Source organism: Schistocerca gregaria, chromosome 4 (genome assembly GCF_023897955.1).
Source record: "Schistocerca gregaria isolate iqSchGreg1 chromosome 4, iqSchGreg1.2, whole genome shotgun sequence".
NCBI classification, from domain to species: Eukaryota; Metazoa; Arthropoda; class Insecta; order Orthoptera; family Acrididae; genus Schistocerca; species Schistocerca gregaria.
Genome location: NC_064923.1, coordinates 78,540,538 through 78,568,459, shown reverse-complemented (window position 1 = coordinate 78,568,459; position 27,922 = coordinate 78,540,538). Strand labels below are relative to the sequence as shown.

Sequence of the window (27,922 nt, the reverse complement as noted above, 5' to 3'; positions counted from 1 at the left end):
CTGTTCTTGCTAGTTTGTAAACTCCCCTTCTTCATTCTTAAAATACTGAATACCTGTATTGCTCAACGTTTTAGTATGTGTGTTTAACTTCTGCTTCTTACAGGAACACATTACGTACCAGTGTGTTACTGTCTTGAGCTACTCAAGCAGGGAAACTTACAGCTGACACGATGAATAGATAACTTTTTCTGTCACATTCCTTTCAGAAATTTACATTAAAATCGCTACAATTCAAGCTGTTGCTTTTTCTGTGGTTTTCTTCAACTGAAGAGAATTAATGATTGTGTTATATTACATCTTGAGCTTTATTTTTTACATAATCTATTTAAAAAAGTCAACAATTTTCAGTTATTAATGAGTCTTGAGCTTCCATCATCAATATGGTGAAATTATTTTTTGTTTGCAAAACAATGGATTGATTTTAGGAATAAAAATCAAAAACTAACAGCACAGATCATATTTCAAACAGATAATGAAGGACACACATGCTAGAGTACAAATTCACATGATTGCAAACATCAGTATATTTCTATACAATTCTTCTGTATAATACACAATTCAGTTAAAGGAAATCTGTTGTTTCACTTAAATTTTTCCACATGAGGTATGAAATCACTTAGTTAATCAAGCTGTCTTCGCTCTGATAGCAGCACGCTTTCCAGTAACAGCCTGCACAGAAATGAAGGCATCAGTGTTATTAACTGAAAACTTAAGCAATACTGAGTACATAATTTTGAACAAATCCAAAAGCATTACATAAAAAATTAAATCCATCAGAAGTATTCAAAAGGTATAACTCAACTTCTCATACATATCTGCATAAAATCATATTTTTACATGAGTAATTTGGAATAACTGTTAATGACCAATGTAAATAAATAAAAACATAATTTACATGCCATACCTGGAAACCAGATTTGATGCTAGCAACGGAACACCTAGAACCACAAGTTTCACATTGCAAGAAAAACAATCTTGTATCTTTCTGCAGAATAGTGTCAGGTGATCTACAAGTGTGACACGTCACATATTCCTTGATATACCTCCTTAATACATTTTCAATCTGTTTCTGCTGGAAGCGTCCTTTAATAATGAGCTGATTGTTTCCATCTACAGACCCACTGGTTCCTAACTCTGCTAATAGGAAATCTAGTAAATGTTTTGGTTGCCGATGTAATCTGTAAAAATATACCAAAATTAATATTTAACATTACAAAATAAAGTAAGTTATGTATGAGAATATAGGCTCCGTACGTTTTACATATTTCAGTGAAGTTGGCAAAAGAGGTTTTCTTTGTTCCAATACGAACAACCTGTGGAGGTCTCATGACAAACTTTTGTTTCTTTCCTGCTACCATGTCAGGATTTTTGTCTCGCATTATATCAAAAACACGGGTCAGCAGTTCTTCATAAGTATAATCACGATCAACTCCAAACCATGTTGTCTGGCTGTCTTCAACTGAAAACACAAAAAAAAGTCTCAGGGAAACTAATGTAAACACTATCAGTATGATGTTACATAGTGTCATTTAGGCATGAATGTACAAATATCAACTCTATTAATGATACAAACTTACAAGTTTCCTTACCAGGTTCTGGACACTTCTCAACCTCAGTGCAGCATGTTTGAGAAACACAAAAATATGAAAATGAAAGCCACAAATGCAAGAAAGCAGCATTACAAAAATACAGTATTGAACGGTATAATCCAAACTAGGCCTATTGCTTTTTCTTTTGAGAATCACAGCACAATTGAAAAAAATATGTGCTGAAATCTGTACCTGCTATACCTTTACCTTATTTAAACATACAAACATACGTACATACCTACAAACATACATAAAAACAAACAAAGAAAACATTAAGTATGACACCCACATAGAGTGCAAACAAAGCAGCTATCTCTGGATGAGGCATCTGATGTTTTCTTCATTCATTTTGTAGAGTCTATTGATATAACAATAACTATAGACTCCTGCTAATCCAGCCATTCCTTGCACATATGGGAGTTGGATTAGTGGAAGAGTCAGATTACTGAGTGTGTCTGAAATTTAGATTATGAAAAGGATAATTGCTAATCACCATATAGCAGAGATGCTGAGTCATAGAAAGGCACAACAAAAAGACTATTGAAAATTTAGCTTTCGGCAAACAAGGCCTTTTTCAAAAATAGAACAACACACACACACACACACACACACACACACACACACACACACACACACACACACACTCTCTCTCTCTCTCTCTCTCTTTCCCTGTGTGTGTGTGTGTGTGTGTGTGTGTGTGTGTGTGTGTGTGTCGTTTGCCATGAGAGAGAGAGAGAGAGAGAGAGAGAGAGAGAGAGAGAGACGGACGTTTTCACATTCATTCAGCAAAGAGACAAGAAGTGCATATCAATAATGTTTAATTGATTCCAAAATTCTCTGATCAATGGTCTGAATTGAGGCTGCTGCAATGAGTAGAAGAAAGAGTGCTTGTAGACAACTGGACTTGAGAGTCACATTAGAAAGATGACTAGGAGCTTTATCAATAATAAAGTTAGCTTTCAGTGAAACTGTTTCTTCTTTAGATTTTTTCTCATAGCTGTTACAAATGTCTTGTGCAAACAACAGGGAGAATATTTCTCTGTCCATCCAAACTTTCTTCTGAGGACAATATTACATTAATAGTGTACTTCTGATGCTGTGTTTATGGCAATGTGGATGCTTGAATTTTCCAATCACCATAGGCATCTGTATATGATTACCATTTACATTACAAGACGCCATTAATGTTACACACCATTTCTGTTGTTTGTACCTTCAAGCTTCCTTGTCATTCATGGCAGCTAATGCTTTTGAAGGAAGCATCTTGTGAAAGAGGCTGGTTTCATCAGCATTGTGCACGGCACCAGCAGTTAAACATTCTCCCTCTATTATCTTATGTACCTTCTTTACAAGCTCATCTGGATGCTTTTTGCTAGATGAGTGACTTTCACCAGTGACTGTCAGTGAAGAACTTTATGTCATTTTTTTCACAGTTTGATAGTTAGCTCTCCCTTGCTGGAAACAAGTTACTGCCGCCAAACTGTCTGTTATACGCAGCTGTGTCTTTCTCTTTATTGGGTGACTGACTGGAATTATTTCACTGCACAGTAGTATGAACCACCTATAAACAACTATGTCCTGGGGGGGGGGGGTTGTTTTGGGGAAGGAGACCAGACAGCGAGGTCATCGGTCTCATCAGATTAGGGAAGGTCGGGGAAGGAAGTCGGCCGTGCCCTTTGAAAGGAACCTTCCCGGCATTTGCCTGGAGCGATTTAGAGAAATCACAGAAAACCTAAATCAGGATGGTCGTACGCAGGATTGAACCATCGTCCTCCCGAATGCAAGTCCAGTGTTTAACCACTGCGCCATCTCGCTCGGTCAATTATGTCCTGTTCTTCATGCTCACTCTTTCTCACAACCTTCCATTTTCCCAACTCACTCTATTCCACATCTACATCTAGACTCTGCAAACACCATGAGGTTAATGGCAGAGGGTATGTCCCACTGTATTAGTTATTAGTGTTTCCTCCTGTTTCATTCATGCATGAAGTGCAGGAAGAATTATTGCCTGTGTGCACCCAGTAATTATTATTATCAGCATCATCATCATCATCATCCTCACGATCCAATTGTGAGCAGTACATAGGGAGTTGTAATATATTGCCAGAGTAATCGTTTCAACACTGGTTCTCTAAACATTGTTAATAGAGTTTCTTGGGATAGTTTATGTTTATCTTTTAGTCTTCCAGTACAGTTCCTTCAGAATCTCTGTGATACTCCTACAATGATTAAACAAAACTGTGTTGTATACAATCAATGTCCCCTTAGTCTTAACTGGTATGGGTCCCACAAACTTGAGCAATATTCTAGAACTGGTAGCACAAGAGATTTTTAAGCAATGTCCTTTGTAGACTAATTGCACTTCCCATGTTTTCTACCAATAAACTGAAGTCTACTTACTACCTGTTTTACCCATCACTGAACCTATGTGATCATTCCATTTCATATCCCTACAAAGTGTTATACCCAGGTATTTGTATGAACTGGATGATACCAACAGTGGCTCATTTATATTATACTCATAGGATACTACACTTTTCATTTTGTGCAGTGCAAAATTTTACATTTGTGAACATTTAGAGGAAGCTGCCAAACTCTGCACCATATTGAAATTTTTATCAAGATCTGACTTAATATTTATACAGCTTCTTTCAGATAGTACTTCATTATATATAACTGAACCATCTGTAAAAAACCTTGTTTTGCTATTAATATTGCCTGGAAAGTCGTTAATATATAACATGAACAACAGGCATCCCAACACACTTTCCTGGGGCTCACCCGAAGTTACTTCTACTTTCCATCCAAGATGACATGCTGCGCCCTCCATACCAAAAAGTCTTCAATCCAGTCACAAATTTCACTTGACACCCCACAAGGTCACACTTTTGACAATAAGCATAGGTGCAGTACTGAGTCGAATGCTTTTTGGAAATACAGAAATACTGCATCTAACTGGTTGCCTTGATCCAAAGCTTTCAGCATATCATTAGAGAAAACTGCGAGTTGGATTTCACGCAATCGACGTTTTCGAAATCCATGCTGGTTGCCACTGAGGTCATTCTATTCAAGAGAACTTATTATATTTGATCTCAGAATATGTTCTAAGAATCTACAACACATCAATGTCAAGGATATTGGATGGTAGTTTTGAGGATCTCTTGTACTACCCTTCTTGTGGGCGGGTATGATGTACCTTTTTACATGGACTGGGTAAAGTTTTTTGTTCAAGGGATGTGCAATAGTTCATAGTTAGAAAAAGGGCTAAATCAGCCAAAACTACAGTGCAGAATCTAACAGGGATTCCATCGAGGCCTGGAGCTTTGTTCAATTTTTGCGATTTCAGACGTTTCTCAACACCATTGACACTAATACTTATTTCATTCAACTTTTCAGTGGTACAAGGATTAAACTGCGGCAATTCTACTGGGTTTGGAACATTTGAAAATGGAGTTGAGCACTTCAGCGAAAGCTCTGTTACCCTCAATTCCATTTCCTGTTTCATTCACTAGGGACTGGACACAGACTTTGGTGCCACTTTACATATGACCAAAATTTCTTTCGTTTCCATGAAAGATCATTTAATAGTATTCTGCTATGGCAGTAATTGAAGGCATCATGCATTGCTCTCTTGACAGCCAAACATGTTTCATTCAGCATTCTCTCTCTCTACCCCCATGATTATTTTTTTTCTCCACCTATTATGCAGTATTCTGTTTCTTTACAGTGACTGTATACAATGGATGTCTCCTCCCACTATGAACTGTCCTACTGGGTACATATCCATCCAGTGCAAGGTGAACAATTCTTTTAAACTTGAGCCAGAGTTCCTCTACATTTCTCTTGCCCTGTGCTGAAAGTTTCAATTTCCTCAATGAGATATGACACTACTGATATTTTATCTAGTTTACTGAACATGTATATCTTTCTGCTTGGTTTAGTTGGCCTTTGCACTTTGGTAAAAATTGTTGCCCATTTCAATGTGGACATCCTCAAAGACATGATGCCTATTTGTTGCAATTAGATCCAATATATTTCCATCGCCAGTGGGGTTCCTTACTATTTGTTCTACGTTGTTTTCAGAGAAGGCATTTAATAATGTTTCACAAGATGTCTTATCATGCCCATCACTAACAAAACTGTAATTTTTCCCAATTAATTGTCGGATGATTAAAGTCTCCACCAATGATTACAGTATGTTTGGGGAACTTACATATAAGTGAACTCAGGTTTCCTCTAAGTTCTCGGTTACATCAGGAGACGAGTCTGGTGGGCAACAGAAGGATCCAATAACTTTATGCCCACACCTGATACTGAGTTTTGCTCAGAAATTGAATCTGCAGTTGATTATCTTGGTGGATATCAGTTTCATGTCTACTGTGACAAGTACACTACCTCCACGTCTCATTTGTGTATCCTTTCAATATACACTTAAATTGTACCAAAAAAATCTCACTGATCTCTATTTCACGTTTCAACCATTTGTGTTGAAAACTGTCAATTAACAAATAACACTTATTGTTTTTTGATGTCATAACTAGTTGCTCATCCAACTTTGTATTCAACAGTAATGGATTTCTGAAGAACCTTAGTTCAACATATCTTAAGTTTCAAGTTCCTGCTCGAGTTAGATACCACCAAACTGTAAAGAAAGTCACAATTTCAAATATGGATAACATTGTTTAACATCATAATGAACTAACATTGTTGTGCACAACAATTTACAGATGTGCACTTCATTTCTGCTTGGACAACCGGAGGCCAGGTGTGGCCTAGATTGCTGAGAATTTAGTGGATAATGATCAAATAAAGGATAACACAAGAGAGGAGGGAGGGGGGGGGGGGGGGGGGAGATAATGACACATGGCTACAAAGTTTAGGAAGGAGTGCCAGTTTTTTTAATTTATGCTGTCAGTGACAAACATTAAGAAATGACGAAGTGCAGACCACAGAACATGGCACACAGCTCTGGCAAAGAATGATCCCGTAACATAATGAGAGGAATACTTTCAAAATTTTGAAGAAGGCAGATCTATATTTTTTTAATAAACTAACTTTGAAATGTAAATAAAATAGAAAGAAACTTCCACATGGGAAAAATATATTAAAAACAAAGATTCCAAGACTTACCAAGCGGGAAAGCGCCGGCAGACAGGCACATGAACAAACACACAAACACACACACAGAATTACTAGCTTTCGCAACCGATGGTTGCTTCTTCAGGAAGGAGAGGGAAAGACGAAAGGATGTGGGTTTTAAGGGAGAGGGTAAGGAGTCATTCCAATCCCGGGAGCGGAAAGACTTCCCTTAGGGGAAAAAAAAGGGCAGGTGTACACACACACACACACACACACACACACACACACACACACATCCATCCGCACATACACAGACACAAGCAGACATATCAAATATGTCTGCTTGTGTCTGTGTATGTGCGGATGTGTGTGTGTGTGTGTGTGTGTGTGTGTGTGTGTGTGTGTGTGTGTGTGTGTGTGTGTGTGTGTGTGTGTGCGCGCGCGCGCGTGTACACCTGTCCTTTTTTTTCCCCTAAGGGAAGTCTTTCCGCTCCCGGGATTGGAATGACTCCTTACCCTCTCCCTTAAAACCCACATCCTTTCGTCTTTCCCTCTCCTTCCTGAAGAAGCAACCATCGGTTGCGAAAGCTATTAATTCTGTGTGTGTGTTTGTGTGTTTGTTCATGTGCCTGTCTGCCGGCGCTTTCCCGCTTGGTAAGTCTTGGAATCTTTGTTTTTAATATAACTTTGAAATGTGGTACACAAGAGGGACTAGAGATACAATGACTGCACAAGGAACCAATACACACCAAACCAAAGTTTCCATACAATCCACCAATATCTTCTGAAACCATGACAAACTGCACTGACCAACTACACCATAATTTAGGAAAACAGCGCATTCGTGTGAAAAATGCACACTAAAAAGCAATGATTAGTAAATTCATTCAGTCAAATTCATGATTTAATTATTATGTATGTGAAGACAGCTTCAAAGATAATTGTGTGTGTGTGTGTGTTTTTTTTTGGGGGGGGGAGGGGGGGGGGCATGTTTCTTTTCCACTGACTGCCACTATTCTCAAAAGTATGAGGAGTTATTGAAATCTGATGGGCATCCAGTCCAAAAAACCACTGCATGTTTTATCATGATACTGACTTTGCATTTGGTACAACCCAGTCTTCAAACACAACAGAGGTCTGGTGAATTATGGGGCATAATGATGACAACAGACATAATATCAGTATCACCAACAGTGGACATGGGCTCTTCCCAACTGTTTATTAGAACTATGGTTTTTCTTTTAGGAAAATCTTTCTCAAAGTGAATACCATCTAGAACTAGAGATATGTAAGACATAATGCGGCATACCATTTTCTTTATCTTCTGCTTTTTCCTTCTCGTCTTCAGCAACAAGTTCATCCAGATCTTTCCTTTTCTTCTTTTTCTTTTTGGTCTTTGAGAAGTCCATATCTAAATCAAATGTGTCCTGTAAAATGATATGAACAGTAAAATAGTGTTTCATTTGACAACTCTTCACATTAGAGAAGCTTTGAGTTCCAACTATCCCGTTTCAAACAGATATTGTTCACTGGCTTTCTTTTCCTTTTGAGATGGGTTAAATGTGTTCTCTACAAACCTACAAACATCAGAATGGTGAATCTTACAAACTTGCAAATTTCAACTGGAAAGATTGTATCAAACTAGTGCTGCTGAATAGTACTTTGAACTGAACATTTTTTGCATGAGAAGTTTTTTTTGTTAGTTATATTTTTTTGTTACCATCAAAATCCTTCCTGGTATTCAGAAGATGAACCATACATAAGGGAAGAAACAATCTGGAAGATGACGGTGGAATTTAAAAAGATTGGTAAAAGTGTATGTAGAGTGTTCGTGGCTCTTCTGTCACATGCTGCTGTTGCTAATGGTTTGTGTGACGAATGCTAAGAAGTGAACTTGGTGTATCATGATCACATGTGGATAGTCAATCACACTGCTTGTTCATAATTTCCTATGCTTCGTAGATGAAGTTTGTTGGTACTTTGTGCTGCTAGGTGCCAAGTTAACTATAGCTTTGAAAACTGTGCCAAATTCTGAAAGAAGGCCCATAAATGATTGCAACAATGAATGTAGATCTAAGGCTATGCTACACAACAATCTGTAACCACAATCATTGTTTGGTGTTCATATTCACTAAATTTAACACAACCCATCCAATTTATCACATTCCAACCTAATCTATATCTCTGACAACATTACAGATCAATTTGTTACCACAATCATTTCATGGTCACGAGCTCACTGGCTTTGCCTACTCTCAACCAAATTATAACATTCTTGTCAAAAGCAAAAGTAATCAATTCATTATTTTCCATCAAAAGAAATCATTAAATTCAACTATTCCCATTGCCTAGCAAATTAACCAAGATCAAAGGCAATGAGCTGCCAACAGCAGCACACAACAGGAGAACCATGGACATTGTAAGTGCACTTAAACCAAAATATCTTTTCAATGTTGTGTGGAAAAACCTTTAACTTATGGAGGGCTATTACAATTATTTGCTATGGCGGTCCAACTCATTTCTCCTTGGTTGTCAGATGTAACATAAATACAAATTTTGAAGCTGACTGATTGTAACAGGCAGAATAATATTAACAGGCCCTAAACTTTAACAGGGTGTATACATGGACAAGGAAAAAAAATTCCCAGGTTTCTCCCTGATTTCCCAGTTAAAAATACACTTTCTGCCGCGTGGAAACATTGTTTTTCCCTGTTAATTGACAGTATATTTTCTCTCGGAACTGTATAATTTATCAGTCCTTTGAATGGTTATGGTTTTACATATGCGCGTAGAATTTCCCGGCGCTTTACCCAAAACGATACACCTTTTGGAAAGATGTTTGATGTGCAGTAACATGTACACTGCATATTTTCGTATTACGAAAGTATAAATTCGAATTCCACCAAGCACCGCATGTTACTTTCCGAAGCATTGAAATCGAAATTGCGATGCGTATTTGTAAGCCAGTCATAGTTCATGTCACGTGATCTCGCCAGCCGATGACAGTGTATATTCAGAGCTTCGGACACGTGATGTAGTCAGCCAATAGCAACATCACTTAAGTAGCGCAAACACACGAACAGGAAAAGTTAATGGTTTAAATTAATATATATAATGTTACTGCAAGAAAAACAAAGCTTTCACATATAATATTGATCTCTAAGGCCAATACACTGCAAGAGAACCTAAGCTTTCACATATAATGTTGGGCTTTTATGCACGTATTACATTTTAAGATATATCACACAAATGTACCAGTAACTTTTTTAATAACAACATATAAGTGTGATCTTCTGGGCTATAAATTCTTCTAAGTGGCTCGTCATCAAAGAGCTGATTTTTAAATGAGTCCCAGATTCCCAGTGAAGTAGGCTTCGACTTTATATTAAGCTTTTCAATGTTGTTTCAGGATGTAAATTTCCTTGGGTAACAGTACTTTGTTATCTCACGTCTGGTTCTTTGTTATAGCATAATGCCATACGTTCTAGGAGATGAAAACGTACACTTGAAATGCTCCGAACAGTTGAAACTAACCAATAGTTTCAAATTAAACCCTTTGTTTCAAATATATTGGGCGCCTCAGCGGAAAAGATTAATAAAAGAAAATTTCTTCAGCAAACCGATAAAAATAACTTCATTGTTCTGCATGGCAATTAATGCTTGACTGTCAGAAATGTGGAAATAAAATCTGAAACTAATAACGTATTTTAGCCATCCGTAATTATGTGAATGTAATTTTGTCATATGATGACATGATGGAGACCGTGGCTGTTGTTTGAAAACAAATGTTGATGGTGTTAGGACAGCACCCAGCCACAAATTTACTTTCAGTTCCTTTATTCAAATGCTACAGTTACTGGTTTCAAATCGTTGTGATTCATTCTCAGATGGTTTACATGCTTTCTTTATGACATGTGGTGTCTTTTTTATAGATTAATTGTCCTAAAATATAAGTAATACACTATGCACACATTCACAAATCAACTTGCGATTCATTCAGAAAATAACTCAGAATGTTCTTCTAATAATTTCCGGGTATGCAGCCGGATCCCGTCGACATTCTGCCACGATATTTCGGCCCAGAGACGTCCGGCCATCATCAGGTGAGTACACAACTACTGAAGAGCCCAGGTGCAGTCGCGGTATTTATACCGATTCTCGCGCACGTGTTGACATGCGCGGCATAGCCGAGTTGTACGTGCTGCCCTCGGTGGTGAAAGTAAAAGATCATCTAGTCATTGAGTATCGAATGACGCTGTCTATTCCGCTGTGAATGTATAATTTTAATAACAGGACTCCAAGTTTTATCCAGTTGAAAGCCGTTGTCACAATTTATAAGATTATCGGCAAGACGTATTTCCACTGATTCCTTGATTACGGAATCCCAAAATCCGGAAACCGGAGCTAAAATTTTTGTTCCATTGTATTCCATTGAATGTCCCAATGAAATACAGTGCTCTGCTACTGCCGATTTTGACAGTTGCCGCAGACGGGTGTATCTTTCATGTTCTGTACATCGTTCATGGACAGTTCTTGTCGTCTGGCCAATATATGCAGAGCCACATTCACAGGGAATTTTGTAGACACCTGCTTTCTTCAGTTGTAAATCGTCTTTAACGGATCCAACCAGGGCCCGGTTCTTTGCTGGTGGACGGAAGATAACCTTGATTTTATTCTTCTTCAGTAATCGGCCTATTTTCGACGACACATTCCCGGCGTATGGAAGAAACGCAGTTGATTTAAAGTCGTCATCAGCGTCCTCAGTGCGCTGCTTCTTGTTATGACAGTTGCGCATGGCCTTTCTTATTTGGCGTGAAGTGTAGCCATTCTCTTTAAAAACCTTCTCCAAGTGTTCTAATTCTGCGTGGAGGTTTTCATCGTCCGATATTACATGCACTCGATGTATTAAGGTACTGAGAACGCCGGCTGTTTGTGCTGGGTGGTGGCAGCTTGATGCCTGGAGATACAGATCTGTGTGAGTCGGTTTCCTGTACACAGAATGTCCTAATGACCCATCATTTTTACGGCATACTAGCACGTCTAGAAATGGTAAAGTGCCATCTTTTTCAATCTCCATCGTGAATTTGATGTTCTCATGTAAAGAGTTTAAATGATGAAAGAATTTCTCCAGTTCCTGTCTGCCATGAGGCCATACAACAAAAGTATCATCTACGTACCGCCAGAAGACCGTAGGCTTTAAGACAGCAGACTCAAGTGCTTTCTCCTCAAAGTCCTCCATAAAGAGAACACTTGGAGAAGGTTTTTAAAGAGAATGGCTACACTTCACGCCAAATAAGAAAGGCCATGCGCAACTGTCATAACAAGAAGCAGCGCACTGAGGACGCTGATGACGACTTTAAATTAACTGCGTTTCTTCCATACGCCGGGAATGTGTCGTCGAAAATAGGCCGATTACTGAAGAAGAATAAAATCAAGGTTATCTTCCATCCACCAGCAAAGAACCGGGCCCTGGTTGGATCCGTTAAAGACGATTTACAACTGAAGAAAGCAGGCGTCTACAAAATTCCCTGTGAATGTGGCTCTGCATATATTGGCCAGACGACAAGAACTGTCCATGAACGATGTACAGAACATGAAAGATACACCCGTCTGCGGCAACCGTCAAAATCGGCAGTAGCAGAGCACTGTATTTCATTGGGACATTCAATGGAATACAATGGAACAAAAATTTTAGCTCCGGTTTCCGGATTTTGGGATTCCGTAATCAAGGAATCAGTGGAAATACGTCTTGCCGATAATCTTATAAATCGTGACAACGGCTTTCAACTGGATAAAACTTGGAATCCTGTTATTAAAATTATACATTCACAGCGGAATAGACAGCGTCATTCGATACTCAATGACTAGATGATCTTTTACTTTCACCACCGAGGGCAGCACGTACAACTCGGCTATGCCGCGCATGTCAACACGTGCGCGAGAATCGGTATAAATACCGCGACTGCACCTGGGCTCTTCAGTAGTTGTGTACTCACCTGATGATGGCCGGACGTCTCTGGGCCGAAATATCGTGGCAGAATGTTGACGGGATCCGGCTGCATACCCGGAAATTATTAGAAGAACAAATACGCCGGGAAAATTTCAGAAGTCACAACTCAGAATGTGTTCAACAATGTTCACAAACTGACAGGGACACGTTTCAAAGTCATACGAATAATCAATAGACCAACATGAGCTGGATGCTAGGCGCTTTGTGAAACAAGTTTTATATGAATTTGCCCCCCCCCCCCCCCCCCCCCCCCCCGCTCCTCACACTCCTAGATCCAAGGCTGCTGCGCCAGTAAAATTTTTCCTGGTAAGACCTAGCTGCTTTTTTTTCTGTAGCCAGAAGCGGAAGAAGGTACTACTCAACTGTGCATGTGCATGATCCCACTCGTAACTGCTAAAACAAATCTAATGTTGACAGTTGTGATGTCATGCTGATCGGAGGCAATTTGTTGTTACGAAGCATTGCATAGTCTTCCTAAAGACTTTGACACATTTTGCTGTTGGCAGACGCTTTTATGAGCAATGTGTTCTGTTGCTGTATATGGCGCATTTCCTTTGCAATTTAAGTTTTATTTTAGTTTTTTCTCTCATTCATGTTTTATGGCTCCAGTATTATTCTGCAGTAGCAGGATACAGTAATATCCTTTGTCAGAGTATTGGTTCTTGCCAGGCAAAGTAACAAAAATTTTACTGAGAACAAAAACAATGACAAAATTCCTGGAATTCAAAAAAATTCCCGGGTTTTTCCCGGATCTCCCGGTTTACCCGGGTCGTAGACAGCCTGTTTAAAGAGGGAATGCATCAACAGCAACCTGTAACACCAGAAAAACTGTCACTGCTGGTGACTGCCAGTTGTGAAGATACATCATGGAGCACAACACTACTTAGGACAACATAGAAATTTCTTTTAAAATAAGCAAAAAAGGTTTCTTTTGCACAATTTTTTACCAAAAATGTTTTTTTCCAAATAAACATTATTTTCTTGCTGTTAAATGACAAAATATATTATCATTTAAAATAGAATTATGTTCAAGTTTTCCTCTATGCTATACTGAAGAGGTATTTTAATCCACATACACTATCCCACAAGATTTAAGTTTCCTTCCTTAAATATTGTTCAACCTAATAATGTCATGAAGAATTTCACACAACAGGAAATCATTGCAACATATATAAAGTTTTCAGACACAAAAGTGTCATCCTGAGGGCCCTATTTAATTACACTAGTTATGAACCAAATTATCCTTAGAAATTCTTGGGATAACTGTAACCCTAGTTTCAGCAGATTACAGGAAAGGCACTGTTCTCCAACAAATTCTACTGGGAAAATCTGCCACAAAACCTTTTTACCTGAAGACTAGATCAAGCAAGCAGGTCCAATATAGACAGTGGAAACAAACATTACAGCACATGAAAAGTTTTGGTTGTATGATACGTAATTTCACACAGCATGATTAAACACCTTTCTGCGATATTTGCATTCTTACTTCACACCATAACTTATATAAGATACTTCAGAAAGTACGAACAGACACCCTTTTGACACATACCAAAGTTGTAAGAAAAGTAGCCTACTATCAGTGTAGAAACTTTGAGTAACAATTTCCTCTTGTTCAAGGAATGAGAGACCTGTCAATGACAAAAACAGAACATTGAAAGGCTAGTTTATTTGGGAAGTCAGTGACAGGTGTATATCTGTTTATTGATCACCTTGTTAATAAAGGGTAGCTTCAACCTGTCAAGTCAAAATGCTTCACTTATTTTCTCTCTCAATTTGAAGCATTAGAATAAAACAAAGACTGTGATTACGAAAAGGGTATATGGCAAGACAGGGTTCCTTGATATAATCTACAATTCTGTGCTTCATATGCAGTTGAACACTCTATTTTTGGCCACTTACTCTTATCTTTTGAATTCAGCTTCATAAGACACCACCTACACAACAGTCATAAGATATGTACTCAGCAGACGAGCAAGTAGGAAAGACAACAGGTATCATTAGCACTGAAAAAGAAATTCCTTAACAGGCTAGGTAACTCATTTTTTCTGCTTATTACCTCCTTTATTTGGTAAAAAGTGATCTAAAAGTGATCTATCCACACACACACACACACACACACACACACACACACACACACACACACGTTTATTATATTATAAGCTGGATTTTCATCGATGCAACAAGTTGTGGATCTCTTACAAGGTAAAAGACACAACTTGTATGCCAAAAAGCCATGAAAGATCACAAAAAAGTAACCTGTTAACATACCAAACCATGCAGGTTTGAGCAAAGGACTTGACACTGCACGGATATAAGTGTAAAAAAAGTGTGACATTTTTGTACACTTTAAGTGCACAAAGAAACTGACAGATAAATTGTGACCCCAACAAAATGAAAAAGAAACTCCTTCAACTATCATATCAACATGATCTCTTCAAATTTACTGAACTTTAAGCATTATAATTAATTTCAGCTGTTAATGTTGTACCAGATGAAATGAAAACATCTTCAGAGTCAATATGGAGATTTATATTACTAGTGTGGAAAGGAATGTAATAAGTAGTTACAAGAGACTGGAGGTTTTCTGCTCACAAATACACAACTAAAAGTAACTTTAACCATGGAAAGTGATTTTTTGAACTATCACTGGAACGTACAAATCATTACAACAAATACAGTTTCCCCTTTTGTTTAACTGATTCCACAAATATATCAAATGAAGAATCCATTGTTTAATAAGGGTGTAAAAAAAAGTAGGTAGCACGAACTGAACAAAACTTGCAGTACAAAATGCTGCAGGAGACGTGATGTATAAAATGACATACAAATTTTTCTTTTTAAAACACAGAACTAAAACACCACTCAGTAAATTCTCAAAATGTTTGCATAAAGGATTAAATGCTCTAATAAACAATGAAGGACATTTTTAGCAACAACAGATAGTTTTTCAGTTAAGAGTAAAGTACTGAAAATAGGACTTGTTCATCTAAAATTCCAAAAGACTGTTGCAGTGTTTTGAGCTTTCCGATTTGCTTGTGCAACTTTTAAGTTGTTTCCCAATTTTTGCACTGAGAAACAAGCTTAAAACCAGAACCAGGAACACCATGAACCCAAAATGAAAGTATAGATATTAGTATTCCACATTTAAAAAGACTTTCTCAAACTTAATCAAGAAGGCCGACATCAAAATTTATTTTTGCACAAATAAGAAGTAAGGACACTAAGTACCTCACATCATAAAAGAATATACAAGATGTATTCAATAAGTAAGGGCTGTTAGCTACATTTAAATGAGGGAGCTCAGAACAATATTGTGAGAATGTAGTGTCATTTATCGACTACTTACAAGACCACTAAGTCTCAGTTTGGACTTTTTAATTTGATTACGGGTGGAATGTAATAATGTCTCGAAAAAATCCATCTTTATGTTGAGAAATGTGTGCTGCAATTCAATCCGAGTGTGCAAAAACGCTTTACAGTTGTTAAAATTTAACAGGAATAGTGGCCACTTTATGGAGCAATATAGTAGTAAAAAAGAAGGTTAAATAGTGGTTTCAATACTGTAAAATAGTTTGCACAAATGGGTGTGATGAGCAGTGGAGTGGCAGGTTAAGCACCCAGCCCGATAAAATCGTGCAACAAGTGGAGAGGGGGGGGGGGGGGGGGGGAGGAGTGCAAGCTGATTGGTGACTGGTGCTCTGACTGACGAATTTCTAAGTGTTGAATGCATGTTAGCTAAAGTATGAGGTTACAAAAAAAGTAATCACACATACCCAGAGACGATTTTTTTGAGCCTAGAAATGCCATGGCACCTGGATTTGCATATTATCCTTTCACGACATATGCCTCAAACCACAACCTTGGCAGCATTACGTTTGATAACTGCTTGTGATGCAGGTCCTAATTTTATTACCTTATTTTTCTTGGAAGGGGAACACTACAGGCGGTAACAACTAAAATGTTCCATGTCCTCATCAGCCAACACACCCTTTGATTCAACAAGCCACTCCCTTTTCCAGCCATAATATTTCAGTTTCAATCGAGCAGCATCCTGGTTTTGCTACAGGTAAGTAGTGCAATATTAAGTAGAAAACTACAGTGTAATTAACTTCAGTGCAAGGTTATAACTTTATATACCATGATTGCAACAGCATATTCACATGTCACTGTTTCTCAAGTATACAATCCCATTATTTCATCTGGATCTTCAGGTGTGACTACTCTGACTCTAGCCATACATCTCCTTACATGTTTTACAATTGGCCAATTTCTCTCTCCAGTTTTGAAAGATATCTAGGTTACTTCAGAATCTAAAAATTTCTGGTCCTTAACTGCCTGCACTTCCTGGACATCTGATACTTTACCTCAACTGCTGCTTCTTCCTGTAGAGCTTCAACTTCCATTGGCCCTTCCTCCTTTGTTTTATTAGTCGTATCGGGTAATGCCCCATCAAGCTCTTCCAAATTAAAAGTCTTCTTCTTCTTTTTCTTCTTTTTACCAAAATTTTCAAGATCGAGATTGGTATCTGTGATAACCAAGCAAAAATTAATACTTATACATTGCTCCAGAACTTAATAAATTTTTTTATAAACATTAAAACTACATGAAAATACTGCAAGCAGTAATACAAACTACCGAAATCATTTACATTTTCAAAGCATATGCTTCTCATACTGAAACTGAGAGGAGGAAAGATAGCTAAACAATGTCACAAAAAGCTTGTAAGGATTGACTTAGAATGAAATTTTCAGTCTGCTGCGAAATGTGCACTCATATGAAACTTCCTGGCAAAATAATATTTTGTGGCAGATTCAAACTCGGGACCTTACCCCTTCACGGGCAAGTGATCTACCAACTGCGTTACCCCAACCATGACTCATGAAATGGGGTGGGAGATGAGAGCGGGGATGAGGTGACGGCACAGAGGGGGTGGAAACTGTTGGGTGGAGGTTTTCGGGACAGTATGTTACCATAGGTTGATGCCGCGATAATTACAGGAGCAGAAAATGTGTTGCACAGATAACTCCCATCTGCAGAGCTCAGAAAAGCTCTTGGTGGTGGGAAGGATCCAGATGGCTAGGGTACACAAAAGCCACTGATATCATGTGTGTTATGTTCAGCTCCATGTTATACCACAGGGTGGTCTTCTGTGCTCTTGGGCACAGTTTGGTGCTGGCTGTCCATCCTGATGGATGGCTCAATGGTAGTTATACCAATATAAAATTAGTTATACCAATATAAAATGCTGTGCAATGATTGCAGCAGAGCTGGTAAATGACATGACTGCTTTCACAGGTGGCGTGACGCCTCAGGGGGTACAATAAACCTGTGACAGGACTGGAATAGGAAGTGCTGTGTGTGTGGATTGGCTATTACACCACAAGTTAGATAAATAGATTTATTCACCTGATAACATAAAATTTCAAATGATTGCTGATTTCATGTAATGGAGACATATCGGGTTTTTGCATAGTTTTTTTTATACATTTCTGAGATGTTGCTACAAAGTTACATACTACAGTTTCCAGTGTAAAAAAGTAAATTTATAATTTCCTTGTTCAAACTGTAAAATTGTCCTCAAAGAATTCTTCAGTAGAAGACAGGTGTAGAGTAGTAGTCTTTTCGCTGAACCTGACTCCACGTTAAATATATTACTGCCTTTTAGTTTTCTGTAAATTTTTAACCCATATACTCTGGCATGTCCCCTTATAACCCAGTACCACACCACACTGGAACAGCAGAGCCAAATTTTCTGCCGGCTTTGATTACCTATCATCATGCCCTGAAATGAGGGACATCTTGCCTGAGACACTTCAACCCTCCTAAAGTGGTGTTGTTGCTGACCCAATCTCCACACATCTTAGTCCATACCTATGTCACTCCCAGCCCCAACCCCTTGCCACAAGGATCACCTACCTGTGATGATAGCTTTTGGCTCTTTTTACATGCCACACCTTCCTCAATAAGAAACAAAAACATTTAGAAAATACTCAAATTCTATGAAATATCCAGCTCAGCTACTGTCTGTCACCTAGCACATACCTGACATATAGAGTAATATAGGGATATAGTGAAGTAAAACCATTAAAAAAAATTAAAAAGTCAGAAAAAGATATTACTGACACAAATGTGACTATACTATGATTATGGGGTGTGAACTGTAAAAATAGTACTACAAAAGCCATTATTTTTATAGCTTTTATTTAGGCTACCAGTTTCTACTCCTCAATAGAGCCATCTCAGGCCCTGTAGTATGGATGACAAAAAGCATCGAATTGTACAAGCATATAACAGGGAACCAATACCTGCACCTGGTTTCCACAGAACACTTCACAAGCAATATTTGAACTTCACGCATGCCCCTATAATACATGTGCAAAGAGCACACATTACTCAAGATGTCTCCTCATGACAATAGGTGTAAATATTGGTTCCCTGCTATACACCTGTGTAAGTAGGCTTTTTGGCATTCATACAACAGGGGCTGCAAAATGACTATTGGGAAGTCTAAACTGGTAGCCTAAATAAAACGCTATACAAATAGCAGCTGTCAGAATACTATTTTTACAGTTACTGCACGTTGTCAGTGATCAAACACAGTATCTGGTGTTTGTATATAATTTCTTTGTAGATGAAGTAATGGCAAACTTCTGGCTACTTTAAAGATGCATTACTGAGCTTTCAGTCTATATGTCATTTTCATTACCGTCAACCTCCATTTCCTTTGGAGCTTCTGGTTCAGCTTTAGGCAGCGGCTCCTGATTTTGTGGTTCTTGGTTCTCCTTATCTGTTGTTGCTGGATCTCCAGTTTCATTTCCATCCTGTACAGTGCCCTCTGCTAAGGCTGCATCAATGTCAAATGTGGTCTTCTTCTTCTTCTTTTTCTTCTTTAATGTTGGGTCAAAAATCTTTCAATAAAAACAAAAGCAAAACAATGAAACTTTATGAAACAAGGACATACACTTTTTTATAATTTACTTAAGTTTCTATTGGAAAGAAGTTGACCTAATAAACTTGTACTGTGAAAGTTAATGCTGCTCTGAACACAAGAATATTAGGAAATTTTCAATAAATGAATTTCTTTTGCCACAGTCTGATCAAATAGTATGAATCTGGATGTAATTTGTCAACAAACTGTGTACTGTCTTGACTGATTATTATGTTGTATTCCTTCTTGAGGGACAATTACAACTCTAAAGGGCAATACTTAATATTCTGCTTTTTATTTCTGAGTGCACCAACAACTATTTATATTTAGTCCTTAAGTATAACAAGATACTGCACATGCCTTATATCAAGCACATAAGTATCTTGTTTATACTGTAGCAGAACTAACATTAACAGTAGCCACAGACTGTTAGTAGCATCAATATTATCATACCTCATGAATCAGAATACCTTCAGCAATAAGGCCAATATCTGCCTTTAATCAGATGATTAAGTAGCATTACAATACCATATTGGATAAATAAGGCACTGTACAAAGATCACCATTTTCAACCACAAAAATTACTTTTCTACTTCATTTCTGATAATGCATACAGGTATACCGTGGTCTGAATGACTATTCAGTGTGGCAACATAGTTGTGGCAAATACAAAGAAGACAGTATTCTATGTAAAATGGATAGCAATGAAGATTCAAAGCAATTACAACATTTGTTAAATGGAGCTATGAATACAAATAATGATGACATTTGTTAAAGAGCACAATTCCCTTCTCTACCCTGTAAGACAGAAAGCACATTAGTTTTCAACCTGCAGATAGCGACCATCAAATCAAGAAATTTGAGTCATGAGAAACTATCTGGCTGCAAACAGCTCCTAATCATCAAACAATGGATCAAAATCCTGAGTTAAATCTGAAACCTCTCTGCAGAGTACTGTGATGTGATGACAAAACTGTAATGAGTCGTCAATAGACAGATCACAAGCTCATACTGGACAATGATAGGGTACAAAATTTGTTATGGTTTTTTCAAAGAGCCAGTCTTGACTCTAGTCTGAATTAATTCAAAGAAATATCTTAAAAACAAAGATTCCAAGACTTACCAAGCCGGAAAGCGCCGGTAGATAGGCACAATGAATAAAACACGCAAACACACACACAGAATTTGAGCTTTCGCAACCGGCGGCTGCTTCGTCACGAAAGAGGGAAGGAAAAGGAAAGATGAAAGGATGTGGGTTTTAAGGGAGAGGGTAAGGAGTCATTCCAGTCCCGGGAGCGGAAAGACTTACCTTAGGGGGAAAAAAGAATAGGTATATACTCGCGCGCATGCACGCACGCGCACACACACACACACACACGCACGCACGCACGCACGCGCGCGAGAGAGAGAGAGAGAGAGAGAGTGTATACCTATTCTTTTTTCCCCCAAGGTAAGTCTTTCCGCTCCCGGGACTGGAATGACTCCTTACCCTCTCCCTTAAAACCCACGTCGTTTCATCTTTCCTTTTCCTTCCCTCTTTCCTGACTAAGCAGCCGCCGGTTGCGAAAGCTCAAATTCTGTGTGTGTGTTTGTGTGTTTCATTCATTGTGGCTATCTACCGGCGCTTTCCCGCTTGGTAAGTCTTGGAATCTTTGTTTTTAAGATATTTTTCCCATGTGGAAGTTTCTTTCTATTTTATTTAATTCAAAGAAACTATGACAAACCTAAATCCTGATGGCTGAACAGATTGAGGATTTGGGTCCCCCCCCCCACCCCCCCCAATGGGAGTCCACCACATTACCCATGATACTATATCAATCATTGAGATTCTGGTGCAGTCTATTAGTAAGGTGGAGATGTCAATTTTAACAGCATCTTAAGTTTCACCCACAAGATTTTGTGCCAGCACAGCATATCAACCTCTCCCATTACAAACACCAACAAGGTTTCTTTTACAATTTTACAATTAATAGCCTGCTTACTGTTTGGATAATATGAAAATTTATCAGACATTTAATATTAATGCCAGTAATGTGATGACACACGTGTGTGTGTGGGGGGGGGGGGGGGGGGGGCGGATTGCCTTCTCACATCAATAGGCATGATGCTTGGCTCTCTTGATATCTTGATATAATTTGAATAATAAATCTGTCAACTGCAAACTTGCAATTTAGAATGCTCTTTAAGTTTATTATTTTTTCTGTGCACATTTTGCTCAAAAGGAATGAGTTATTACCTTCAACTGAAAAAGTTTTAAGTCTTATATACACTACAACTTTATACAAGATAAGAAACTCCCTGGAAATCCTATGACAACACAAGTAGGCCTCCACTTGTACTACAGAAGGAAGAGTGCTAATAATTTAGAGGTATCCAGTTAGGCCTAAACATTTTCCAAAAATAACCTCAAGCTGGTTTCTAACCGTTTCACTTAGTATCAGCTCTTTTCAAAAGAAAATTTTCAAACAGTTACTGTCAGCATAGGTGAATCGGAGGTGCACCACTTCAAAGGGACAAAGCGTACTGCTCCCACAAGAACACAGTGCACTCTCTGTAAATATTTGTAATTTTTTTTCAGATATCTAACCATTGCCAACTCATAACTATCACTCCTATAATCAATTACTAGGCATTTCATCACCCAGTAAGGCATTAGTACCATGTGGAAGTTGATAGCCATCTTTTATTTTGGAGCAACATGTTTACGGGCAACTTTCATGTTAATTTTTGCTGTCCAAGATATTTCACAACTTCCTTGATGGAAGACTGAGCACAACAAAACTGAAGATTGCGGTGCCACCAATGGGCTTTAATCTGTGGTGTAAGCAAGATGGCAGACACCCCTATTTCAGGCTCATACAAATGTGGCAACCATAACGTCACTCATTACATGCATAAACACAAACATTACAAAAAATATTTAACTGCAGAAACAACATGGATTTAATGAAACAACTGCAGGAACTCTCTTCTTCTTCTTCTTCTTCTTCTTCTCCTCCTCCTCCTCCTCCTCCTCCTCCTCCTCCTCCTCCTCTCTCTCTCTCTCTCTCTCTCTCTCTCTCTCTCTTTTTTTTGGGGGGGGGGGGGGGGGGTGACAAACTAAATATAATAACCCTAATATGGAAGACATACCAAAACAAACAGTAATGCAAAAATCCAGTAAAAGAAGTCCTTAGCAACCAACAAAACCACAATTAAAAAAAGTTGTATCAGAAATTTCACTAAGTATACAGTTCAAGCAAAGCCTATGACACCGATAAAGCACAACTCATTTCATCGTAGGATCCACCACTAGTATCAAACAAAAAAACTAAAAATTAAAGTTCCAACCATTACCAACACAGTGAACTAACAATTCCAAAACTAAAAACAGTGAGTAGCCAGTAACTAACGAATTAAAGTAACAACCTGCAAGCCAACAAAATAAACTTACCAGAATCCAGTAACTAAGCACTAAGTCCAATGCCACATTAAGAACACTCACACATAACTTATAAACAGAGGAACTCAATCTACAGAGCAGCACCACCGCTGACATAATGCGGTCACCAAAAGCATGCAACCGAAATAGGGCAGGGAAACATAACATCATGTAACAAAACATAGCTACATTATAGGTTCCACAAACTTCAGTTGACCCCTGAGTACAATTACCTCAGGCTCGTTCTTTCGTAGTTAGAGAAACATTACTGCAGGTGATTTTGCTGTGGACATTTCCACCCCATTTCTTTGCTATACAATGTCAGAATATTTGCGCAGTCAATTATACTCTATAACTACCACAAAACATACCAATGAACAACTACACTTATAACAGATATACTCTGCATGGCAAACTGTCAAAATAGGTCTACATAAGTAGACGCTGTGCAGGGTAGCTAAATCTATACCTATGCAACTCCAAGCACCATAAAAGTTATGTAGAGTAGCTGTAGCCCCACCCACAGTTTATTAACTGAATATTTATATCACCCTACGGAAAACACAGTTTGGTTTTAAGAAGACTGAAGAATGGGATACAACCTGTCAGCTTTAAGAAATGGTATCACAAGTTACCACAGATGATGAATTGCAAAGACACAAACAAATGTTGAGAAATAAAGGAATTTAGTACAGAGAAAACAGATCCTAGATATATATCACATATATCCATATTCCAAATGTAATGTTACATATATGACTTTCTTTACAGTAGAAAGTTCCAGTATCATATTCTTTAGTTGATCTATATAGGTCAACTGAAGGATATGATACAACTGCTAAAAAACTGCATGAAACACCCCAGTTAACATAAATAGGTTGTATCCAGTTCTACAGTTGTCCTACTACGAAGGGAAGCATAGGAAATAAATTTTAATGCATCGATTTCTTCACCTTCCCAGGACCACAACCAACTGAAGAATAGGAAACTAGCACTAGCGAAGGTGAAAAGAACGACAGAGGTAAAATACTTCCATTAATATACATGTCAACTGAAGAGTAGGCTAAAACATACATAATGCAACTGGGGTACTCTTCTTCTTTTTCTTTGCTAGTTATAGTATCAACAAAGAGAGAATTCAGTATTTGATCAATTGATTTAAAATTGCCACAAGCAACAAAACGCATAAACAAAGTCTCTCTCTTAATAACACATTCATTTATTTTTATTTTGGGCTACGACGTTCTGCCACAGAAGATAACCGACTTATTATTTACGGCTCAAAAATAAACAACTAATATCAATGACTAACATATGATGTAATACGTCAAAGCCGACAAGTTGTATCCCATTCTTCAGGTGACTCTTTCTTAGCAGCCAAATGTTTTTTTAAGTGTTGCGAAATTGTCAGCATTATTTATTTATATTTATTTCTACTGAAAAAGCCATGCTGCACCATCTTTGCCAGATCTGGTCAGAATTTGTCTATGCTTTGTATTATGCATGCAATGTACCTGACATGTCATACTGATATGCTGAATGACCAAGAGCAAAAGAAATGTTAATATTAGAATTAATAGTACATTATTTTATTGTTTACACATTTTCCAAATATTTCTTAGCCATCTTAACATCCTTAGGTGTGGCTTTAACACAGACAACTCTAATGTGCTTAATATCTCAGGAAATGATGCAACAGGTAAAAACAATATGGAGTAAACAAATAAACCAGATTCAGTTTTTCTGTACGAAATTAAGATGATTAGTGCCTTTTTCTATTTATTTTATGTGGCAAACATTCCAGTTTGTATGGTAATAACACGGGACACTTCTTTGAGAAATAATCATACTTCGAATATCAATTCAGAGGAGGTATATTACCAAGATGGAAATCATAGCAACAGATTAGATTAGATTAGATTAGATTCAGTTTTCATCCCACTTACTAGTATAGGTCTACATGTTCAGTTACACCAAAACTGATACTTAGTATTTAACTGAGACCCAAACCCTTAAAGATTCCCCATTGTACTCTATGAACTTCTACAAACAATGAATAGGAGATTGTGAAGGCTAGTTGTACAATTTACTGTCGAGGAGAGAAAGAATGGTTACGTGCCATCAAACTTTAAATATTTATGCATCTGATATCATATGTGTTATAGATACCACAATAATACTAAAGTACATACTACATCCAATTATTTAAACTTCAGTGATTCTTCACCGCCTGAAAATTCAATATTTACTGCATTTTAATAACATCATGAACAGTATAAATTCATAAACATTCGTGCTTTTTTGAACACAGTTAAACGTTTGGTTCAAGTTGATGTGATTATCAATCTGCAAAATTGAATTTAATTAATGAAAGGAGAAAATATAAAAATGCAGTAAATGAAGCAGGCAAAAAGGAATACAAACGTCTCAAAAATGAGATCGACAGGAAGTGCAAAATGGCTAAGCAGGGATGGCTAGAGGACAAATGTAAGGATGTAGAGGCTAATCTCACTAGGTACAAGATAGATACTGCCTACAGGAAAATTAAAGAGACCTTTGGAGAAAAGAGAACCACTTGCATGAATATCAAGAGCTCAGATGGAAACTCAGTTCTAAGCAAAGAAGGGAAAGCAGAAAGGTGGAAGGAGTATGTAGAGGGTCTATACAAGGGCGATGAACTTGAGGACAATATTATGGAAATGGAAGAGGATGTAGATGAAGATGAGATATGATACTGCGTGAAGAGTCTGACAGAGCACTGAAAGACCAGGGTCGAAACAAGGCCCCGGGAGTAGCCAACATTCTATTTTAACTACTGACGGCCTTGGGAGAGCTAGTCCTGACAAAACTCTACCATATGGTGAGCAAGATGCATGAAACGGGCGAAAAACCCTCAGACTTCAAGAAGAATATAATAATTCGAATCCCAAAGAAAGCAGGTGTTGACAGATGTGAAAATTACAGAACAATCAGTTTAATAAGCCACATCTGCATAATACTAACTCGAATTCTTTACAGGCGAATGGAAAAACTAGTAGAAGCTGATCTCGGGAAAGATCAGTTTGGATTCCGTAGAAATACTGGAACATGTGAGGCAATACTGACCCTACGACGTATCTTAGAAGAAAGATTAAGGAAAGGCAAACCTACGTTTCAAGCATTTGTAGACTTAGAGAAAGCTTTTGACAATGTTGAACTGAAATACTCTCTTTCAAATTCTAAACGTGGCAGGGGTAAAATACAAGGAGCGAAAGGCTATTTACAATTTGTTCAGAAACCAGATGGCAGTTATAAGAGTCGAGGGACATGAAAGGGAAGCAGTGGTTGGGAAGGGAGTGAGACAGAGTTGTAGCCTCTCCCCGATGTTATTCAATCTGTATATTGAGAAAGGAAACAAAAGAAAAATTCGGAGTAGGTATTAAAATCCATGGAGAAGAAATAAAAACTTTGAGGTTCGCCGATGACATTGTAATTCTGTCAGAGACAGCAAAGGACTTAGAAGAGCAGTTGAACGGAATGGACAGTGTCTTGAAAGGAGGATATAAGATGAACATCAACAAAAGAAAAATGAGGATAATGGAATGTAGTCGAATTAAGTCGGGTGATGCTGAGGGAATTAGATTAGGAAACAAGACACTTAAAGTAGTAAAAGAGTTTTACTATTTGGCGAGCAACATAACTGATGGTGGTCGAAGTAGAGAGGATATAAAATGTAGACTGGCAATGGCAAGGAAAGCGTTTCTGAAGAAGAGACATTTGTTAATATCGAGTATAGATTTAAGTGTCAGGAAGTCATTTCTTAAAGTATTTGTATGGAGTGTAGCCGTGTATGGAAGTGAAAAATGGACGATAAATAGTTTGGATAAGAAGAGAATAGAAGCTTTCAAAATGTGGTGCTACAGAAGAATGCTGAAGATTATATGGGTAGATCACATAACTAATGAGGAAGTATTGAATAGGATTGGGGAGAAGAGAAGTTTGTGGCACAACTTGATCAGATGAAGGGATCGGTTGGTAGGACATGTTCTGAGGCATCAAGGGATCACCAATTTAGTATTGGAGGGTAGTGTGGAGGGTAAAAATCGTAGAGGGAGACCAAGAGATGAATACACTAAGTAGATTCAGAAGGATGTAGGTTGCAGTAGGTACTGGGAGATGAAGAAGCTTGCGCAGGATAGAGTAGCATGGAGAGCGGCATCAAACCAGTCTCAGGACTGAAGACCACAACAACAACAACATCCATGGTGTGTGCTTCATTGTTTACACATTTTCCAAATTGTTCTTATCTATTTCAGCATCCACAGGTGCAGCTTTCACAAAGACAACTCTGTAGAGTGCTTATCACACAACAGTTTCGTGCATAAACAACTCTGCTTACAACTACACTAGCAACATAATAAAACCACTTGCTTTGCCTATAGCTCAATTCAGCGATCGATCAGTTTCATTTATAACACACTAACACGTACAAAATGCTTACAAGTTACATCAAAGTAAGCCTATTTCAGATCTGCATTATGATACGCAAAAATACAGGACAATTTAGTAGTACTAATCCTCAAATACAAATACTTATTCGCATATGTGTACATAACCTACATAGCACTGTTGCTTACCGACTCTTCATCCGCCATTTTCGGAAATATCAGCGACGCCTGTTACTGTATGATTCTGAAAACTCAATAACACTCAATCGATTTTCACGCAGTATTTATATCTCCCAATGAAATCATACACCACAATATTGCATCAGCTTTACTTCTCCATTGACACAGCCACATGCAATTGCAAAGATTCCTTATGACACCGAATAGTGCTGCCACCTCTTCAACAATAACATTGCTGCTCTTTTGTTGCATTGCCAAAGATGTTTACAAATTTCCGGGGTAGAGTAG

General features: G+C 38.0%; 1 protein-coding gene across 1 annotated transcript; it reads right to left on the bottom strand.

The window, feature by feature from the left end:
* Nucleotides 1-441: 441 nt before the first annotated feature.
* LOC126268135 (eukaryotic translation initiation factor 2 subunit 2) lies at nucleotides 442-27,842 on the bottom strand. The gene is made up of 7 exons (XM_049973667.1): nucleotides 27,644-27,842; nucleotides 19,385-19,586; nucleotides 17,043-17,203; nucleotides 7,978-8,095; nucleotides 1,255-1,459; nucleotides 905-1,178; nucleotides 442-669 (listed from the first exon to the last, which is right to left on the bottom strand). The coding sequence occupies exons 1-7, from the start codon at nucleotides 27,659-27,661 to the stop codon at nucleotides 625-627; spliced, it is 1,023 nt and encodes a 340-aa protein (XP_049829624.1). The 5' UTR covers nucleotides 27,662-27,842; the 3' UTR covers nucleotides 442-624.
* Nucleotides 27,843-27,922: the final 80 nt, after the last annotated feature.

What these genes read in the sequence shown, in the direction of transcription:
- LOC126268135 (XM_049973667.1), bottom strand. An exon ending in AAAGGAAATGGAGGTTGACG is followed by an intron (nt 17,204 to 19,384) that starts GTAATGAAAATG and finishes TGGTTATCACAG; the next exon opens with ATACCAATCTCGATCTTGAA. An exon ending in TTCACTGAAATATGTAAAAC is followed by an intron (nt 1,179 to 1,254) that starts GTACGGAGCCTA and finishes ATATTTTTACAG; the next exon opens with ATTACATCGGCAACCAAAAC.